We start from the raw sequence: 6786 nt of genomic DNA, 5'->3' as shown, positions 1-6786 counted from the left end.
TAAATTTTCTGTTATGTACCCAAAAGATAGCATTTGGTTGCACACCCGTTTGTTCAAATTTGAACAGGTATTTGAGAGGCCTAAAGCTTTCATAATATTTAGTTGCATTTTGCAGTTTTGTTAATGCAGACATAATCATGAAGTCCCTCCGTGTTGCGTTTACTACATTTGTATTAGTGTTGACGGGTAACTTATTTTATTCCCTAATTGTCAAGAAAAATTTTTAAATAGAGTGACAACAGCACATTTTTTAATTAACTGGCACAGTTTATGCTGATGGGCCCTTCTGTACCCAATCGGGCCTTGGGCCAGCAGATATGATGATGAGCAATGGAAACATGAATCCCAAGGTAAAATTGTGTCCTGTTTTCGTTCGTGTTTCTTGCTATGAATTTCATATGAAAAGTGTATAACAAAGATTTTCTTGTATAAACTCGAAGTACATGTGGGAAAAATCTGGGGGAAAAGTCCGAATTCCTGTGGTCTTGGATCATGCTTATAGTACTTGATTTCTAAATTATACATGACATTGCAATTTAGATACTTTAAAATACTGGAATATGCATTTTGGCTTTCACTTTCAGATCATAAAGAGCGTGACATTATTTTTGGAGGGCTCGCTGAAATGGCTTCAAAAACCTGTGTCAAGTTTCTTATCTACAAACATCCTGAAGAAGGTAAAGAAAACGATCCCATAAAATATGATCAATTACAGCGAGGGAATAAGTGTATGAAATTGAAAATTGAAACCCAAAGTTCACAAAACAGGTATGATATCTTGATCATTAAACTTTACTTGTATGTCTAGTTCACGACGGGGACCATGTTTACATTACAAAAACCAAGGGCAAAGGTTGTTGGTCGTATGTCGGAAAGCAGGGCGGCTCTCAGGTTTGTAAATATTAAACTGGATATTACGCAATTTGTGTGTGATGCATGGAATTAAATGTCCTTGAGAAGGCGACCTATAATCTTTATATTGTTTAGGACTTGAGTCTTCCGGTGGGTTGTGTAAACCATCGTACAGTAATGCATGAGATGGTAACAATTTGTTAATTTTATAACCAACCACTTACATATGTGCATACATATGTACATGACCATAATTTGTCATTTGCTAACTATAAATAACTTGATTTCTTGGGTAATACAGATGCATGCGCTAGGATTTTCACATGAGCACGTAGGCGTTTATAATTACTTTAAGCATTTTCCTTAAATACATTGAATTGTACGGATGCTTTAACAGGTGCGAGCTGATCGTGATAAATTTGTTCACATTATCTGGGAAAATATCCAAAGAGGACGAGAGAGAAATTTTGAAAAGAAACGTGACAGCAAATCGGACAATTACGGTCCTTACGATTATGAAAGCATCATGCACTATGATAATCGAGCTTTCTCGAGAAATGGACATGACACAATTCGACCCACTGTAAGGCATAAGAACAGTAATAAATAAGCGCAATGTGCTGTATGCTGTGAATGCTGAAATGTTATGATTTTCAGCAAGGATTTGTTCGGATTGGTCGAGGAAAACGGATGAGTCATTGGGACGCGAAAAAGATAAATTTGGCATACAAATGTCATGGGGGCGGTAAAGGTGGCGGATTTGGTTACAACGACGGTCTATCGGACTTTGAGTATGATGACAACCAAAATTCTCCGCTAATCGGGTTTGCTCCAGATCACAGCTTCCGAACTCAAAATCCATTCTTGTCCGGAGCTCATCCCAACGAAGTTGACCACGAAGAAGTGGACTTTTCTCCTTTCTCTGGACCAATTCCTCCATATTACATGGTCCACAGTAATGGGGATGATGATTATTACCACCCATAAGACAAGTTCCTTACAATTTTTGCAAGCTTCCTCCGCAAGTCCTGTACTCATCTTCCTGCCGAGTTTTCTCAACTCAACTTTTAAAATCTTTGTACAAAGAGTTCCCACGTTCCCAGTCGTTACCATTTTTTGAATTTAAAAATATAATAGTAAGTATGCATGTTGTGACTGGCTAGTCAACCAAAAACAGTTAAACATCATGCAATTTTAAACGGGTGATGCATGCATGACTTTATAAATGACAAGCGAAAAAGGATAAGTATGAAGTGTATAGATTTTGACATTTTAACAGAATATCTCAGTGATTCTGCAAATAGAATGATAGTCGAAGAGTTGCAAGTCAGTGCCATTCAACCAATACAAATAAAAATAAGAAAGTGTTTACGCTTCAGTAAAGATTGCAGTTTAACCACTAGTATGTACGCTACTTCTTTTAGTAATTGAATGCAGTTTCCTGCATTGCAATGCAGTTTTCCATATGCGTGAAATTTATTAATAGTTGCAACCGTTGCAGGTTGCAGTTCTCAAATACAGTCAATGGAACAAGTATTGGCAACACCCACGCAAGCTAAATAAAATTGGCTATAACTTTGGCATGCATTATCGAATTAGCATGAAAATTTGTACGCATTTAGTTAATTTAATGTTGTTTTCGATTATAATCATGTTTTACTGCTCAAAATTATATTAACGAAGTTTTTAAATAATTTGCTGGAAAATTTGCAAAATTAACCCGCAAAAAGTATTGGCACCCTATAACTTAAAAAATTATAGAGCAACGAAACGCCAATTTTACTGCGACAAAATGCTTCTAGTATTGCGTGGCACCTCCCCTCGACCCAATAAGAGCAGAAATAGGTCGTGGAATTTATTCGACAAGGTTCTTTATAACGTTTTTTTATATGGTTGGTCACACTTGTTTCGAACTTTTGACAAGCTCGTTTTTCGTCGAGTGGTTTCCCACCGGTCTCTCTTTTCGCAGCCCAAACAATCAGAATGACATCAGGAGACTGTGCAGCCAACGAAAGAAGCGTAACCTTTTCGATCTCCAAAAACTTGCATCGTTAATTGGGGTAGCTGTTTTGAGTCACTGCATTTTTGGAATATAAAATTCCTCCCCAGGTCAGGTTTTTATCAAATAATTTCAAATTATCGTTTGGAATGATTAATTAGACCTCCCTGGTCATGATTTTGTCGATAATGACCAGATAAACACGCCGCCACCTAGTCATTTAACCCCAAACCATAATCGATCCTCCTATGTGTTAAACTGCCATACGAACGTTTTCGTATTTCTGAGCCTTTTATGGCATCCGCCAGACTTGAACCAATTAATGAGCTCCTAATAAGTAAAATATGCCTATGTCAGACCAGTAGACTTTATTTCATTCATTGGAAGTCAATTGAGGCTTATATTTAGCCCATTCCAATTTATTGAGGTGGTTCGCTTTGGGGACTCTCTCGTCGGTCGGGCTACTGGAGCCTGAAACCCCAAGGCATAATTTTTTAGTGAACACTAAATTGAATGATATGTTTGCCCCACAGTTGGTACTGCAATTCAACATGGATTTGGGGGCTAAAATCTTCCCATCTCGAGTGATTTGTTGCTTGATTCATCAGTAGATTTTGGGCGTAGGTGACCTTTTTCCTCCGCATCGTCGAAAAGTAGAAACTGAGATCTTCATTTTATATTTCTTTGCTACGTTTTCAATAGTGAATATGGAAAAGTATGTTTTCTCTTTGATTTTTCGATAACAAAGCATTTTTATGGAAGAGGCATGAATATTTCTCGCCGCGCCAAATACAGCTGGTTTAGTGCCGCCATTTTGGCTCCAGACAACACAACTGTAGACTTAAAATGTCGCTAACGTTATATTTTGTCACTTAATTACCTTACCGTAACGAAATGTGGAAGATGGTTAAGAAAATTGTGTCGAGTAACTAATTTAGCCACATGTTGCCAATACTTTTTGCAGGTTCGTACCTGACTAGTTAGGGTCAAAATTTGGATTGCGTTATGTTTACTAGATTTAAATCGGAAACACGATTATAATCGAACACTACATTAGATTTATCAAATGTGTTCAAAGTTTCATGCCAATTTGATAACGCATGCCAAAGTTATAACCAATTTTATTTAGCTTGCGTGGGTGTTGCCAATACTTTTTCCATTGACTGTATATATAAAAAGTTTATGATTGTGGTTTTAATTGCAAGGCAATAATAGGTATTGTTTGTATGTAAATAAATAAGTACACATGTATACATATAAATATGCAGAATTAAATACTTTATTTCGTCGGTTCAACATAACATTGGAGAAAATTTGTCGAAGCACGCTGGACTTTTGGCAATAAACCTCTGAAAAAAAAACATGAGATATTAGGCCGTTAGATGATCGTCCTTGCTATTACACTTACTTGGCTGTGGTTCCGGCAAACTGGACGAAACCAGGAATATAAACGTGTTCCTAAATCATAATTGTTCAGAATAATAATAATTCGTTCATAATATGTCTTTCATAAAAAAATTGTTCTTCGTACATAATTTCTACGGAGTCCGTCTATGGCACAGGCTGCAACATTCTGAGGACGAAGATATTTAGGGACCAGCCATGGAAATCGAGTGTGGCTTTTTAATCCGGTTAAAAGACCAGTATTGCAGGAGAATGGATACACCGTAGTAAAATTTATTTTTGGTGGGACTTCCATGCTCAGGAATTCGTCCTTAAGACCTTCCACGACCCCATGAATGGCGTGCTTGGAACCACAGTAAGGGGCCAAGTTTCTGACTGGAATCAATCCAGCCGCTGAACATAATGTGACAATATGGCCTCGATTCATTTCCATCATTTTTGGCACAAAAGCACGAAGTGTCCAAAAATTTCCGAAAACGTTGACTTTGAAAAGATTTTCAAGCTCTTGAGGACTGTGCTTGAAGAAACTTTTGCATGGCATAATCCCAGCATTATTTACCAGAATAGTAATGTCCCCTATCGTCTGTTGCATCTAAATATAAAACCAAGGGTAAATAATTTAACTGTCACTCAGCAGTTCTTTTCGAGTAATAAAGGGATTGTCAATATTAAATTAGCTGCATAAATTACTTTTAAGGCTGTCGCTTCAACTTGAATTCTGTCGGATACGTCGACTTTGTAAAAATGAGCATCACAGTCCTTGAGTTCCTTTTCAAGGAGTCTGCTAGCATTTTCATCTAAATCCCAACACACGATTTTCGCCTTGGTCTTTGCCAATTGCAACGCGATCTCTCGCCCAATCCCATTTGCCCCTCCAGTTATCTAAACATTTAATACATACACGTTACGCAATATTTTAAACGATTTTCATGAGACTGTAGTTGAATTTTCTCACCAACACAACTTCCCCATCTAAGGGCTTTAAGGGTGGTTTAACAAAATATCTGAAGATAGCCTCGACATTGCAGGATATGATGAAAATCACGAGAGCTGGAACAAAACAAAGACAAGTTTTAAGACAAAACACACGTATTTGTCAATGAGGGTATTCATTTTGAGTTCGCATCGTTAGCAACGTTCGCAAAAAAATAAAGTTCGCAAGTTCGCAAAAAAAATTGGCTTGAAAATCATTTTGCGAACTTGTGCATCTCCAGGGCTAGTATTTAGTTCGCAAAATCATTTTCACAATTTTTGCAATGGGAAAAATTCGTAAATCTCCATTAGTTACCGAAGTTTGGCATTTTGAAATTGTGAAATTTTGTATTTGGTAAATTTCAGACGCAAAACTTCGGTAACTAATGGCGATTTACGAATTTTTCCCATTGCAAAATTCAAGGCATTTGAATAAAATTTTCCGAACTTTTTCATTTGCGAAGTGTCTTCACTTCGTTGCTTCGCAAAATTCGCAATTTCGAAAAAGTTATGTTGCGATGCGAACATGCGAACTCGTAATGAATACCCTCATTGTGTTTATGCACATGTCTTTACCTAAGAAATCCCATAACACCTCAAGAACGTTCTTCACTCCGGTGGCAGTCATACTTGTCTATGTAAATAGCTAATAAACTTTGATTGGTTTAGTCAAACGATAAACCCACTTTTTCAATACTTGTTAAGACTTAATCTTGATTACGAGACCCAACCGGCACTAGCGAACTTTGTTAGTGCTTCATTTACACTGAATGCCATTCTATTCAGTTACATTGGCTTTAATAAAACCAATAACATTCGGTATTATGCATATATTTTTGTAATGTACAACCCTGAGTTGACTTTTGACCTTGGTTCTCGCATCTTGACATACACATTCATAGACACGTAAGCTCACATGCACTGTCACTGTAGGACTAAACAAATCTTAAAGAGACTTTGTATCATACGACACGATAGGCACTGTAGGGGATAATTCCATTGAATACATAAATGCACGTATCCATCCACAATATGTATGTACCACAGTACTTGGTAGGCACGCGTTTCTTAACTGAATATCACTGAAAATGCATTTCCACTCCGACTCACGTTTGATGATGAGTCCAGCATTACATTTTTTTGTCACTTTGTGGTTTTAAATGTTGACTAGATTTGTATGGTGAGGTTAGAGTTGACAGGAAGACGGAAGAAATTTCAATTTTTCCTCTTGCTTGATTTACAAGGTAAAGTTGTGGGATCCAGATCAGACAGCTTCATGCAACTCAATTCATATAAGACAAGTATGTACAAGCGGTTCTTGCTATAATAAAACTTTTTCAGATGCACAAAAACTAGACGATATTGTGAAATTATTAGAAATTTAGAATCACGGAACTCGGGATGCAACGCAGTGACTGGCCATGATAACACTAACGAAACATATGATCATTTGGTTGATAATAAAAAAGTTAAAATCAAGGCTAGATGCTACAGCGCGTCTATCCACGTACATAATTTCGTGGTTCCTTTTTTGGACGGACTCACGAATACAGCAATGC

The 6786-nt window shown here is 37.1% G+C and overlaps 2 protein-coding genes across 2 annotated transcripts; one reads left to right on the top strand and one right to left on the bottom strand.

Annotated features, from left to right (window-relative positions):
* Window positions 1-2246, top strand: LOC110846904 (zinc metalloproteinase nas-7). Its single transcript, XM_022093741.2, has 9 exons — window positions 1-186; window positions 268-350; window positions 441-501; window positions 585-677; window positions 809-891; window positions 988-1041; window positions 1154-1183; window positions 1250-1435; window positions 1510-2246. The coding sequence occupies exons 1-9, from the start codon at window positions 138-140 to the stop codon at window positions 1837-1839; spliced, it is 969 nt and encodes a 322-aa protein (XP_021949433.2). The 5' UTR covers window positions 1-137; the 3' UTR covers window positions 1840-2246.
* A 1862-nt stretch (window positions 2247-4108) lies between these two features.
* LOC110846341 (estradiol 17-beta-dehydrogenase 11) lies at window positions 4109-6666 on the bottom strand. The gene is made up of 6 exons (XM_022093057.2): window positions 5804-6666; window positions 5211-5305; window positions 4946-5137; window positions 4383-4847; window positions 4260-4309; window positions 4109-4200 (listed from the first exon to the last, which is right to left on the bottom strand). Exons 1-6 carry the CDS (start codon window positions 5853-5855, stop codon window positions 4131-4133), a joined length of 924 nt encoding a protein of 307 aa, XP_021948749.1. The 5' UTR covers window positions 5856-6666; the 3' UTR covers window positions 4109-4130.
* Window positions 6667-6786: the final 120 nt, after the last annotated feature.

This window comes from Folsomia candida, unplaced genomic scaffold (genome assembly GCF_002217175.1).
Source record: "Folsomia candida strain VU population unplaced genomic scaffold, ASM221717v1 Fcan01_Sc003, whole genome shotgun sequence".
NCBI lineage: Eukaryota > Metazoa > Arthropoda > Collembola > Entomobryomorpha > Isotomidae > Folsomia > Folsomia candida.
The sequence above is the reverse complement of the archived record's forward strand: the minus strand, read 5'-3'. Positions and strand labels throughout refer to the sequence as shown.

What these genes read in the sequence shown, in the direction of transcription:
- LOC110846341 (XM_022093057.2), bottom strand. Translation starts at nt 5,855, where the DNA reads ATGACTGCCACCGGAGTGAAGAACGTTCTTGAGGTGTTATGGGATTTC. An exon ending in GGTGTTATGGGATTTCTTAG is followed by an intron (nt 5,306 to 5,803) that starts GTAAAGACATGT and finishes GTTTTGTTCCAG; the next exon opens with CTCTCGTGATTTTCATCATA. An exon ending in TTTGCCGGAACCACAGCCAA is followed by an intron (nt 4,201 to 4,259) that starts GTAAGTGTAATA and finishes TTTTTTTTTCAG; the next exon opens with AGGTTTATTGCCAAAAGTCC.
- LOC110846904 (XM_022093741.2), top strand. Translation starts at nt 138, where the DNA reads ATGAAGTCCCTCCGTGTTGCGTTTACTACATTTGTATTAGTGTTGACG. An exon ending in ATTTGTATTAGTGTTGACGG is followed by an intron (nt 187 to 267) that starts GTAACTTATTTT and finishes TAACTGGCACAG; the next exon opens with TTTATGCTGATGGGCCCTTC. An exon ending in TAGGATTTTCACATGAGCAC is followed by an intron (nt 1,184 to 1,249) that starts GTAGGCGTTTAT and finishes ATGCTTTAACAG; the next exon opens with GTGCGAGCTGATCGTGATAA.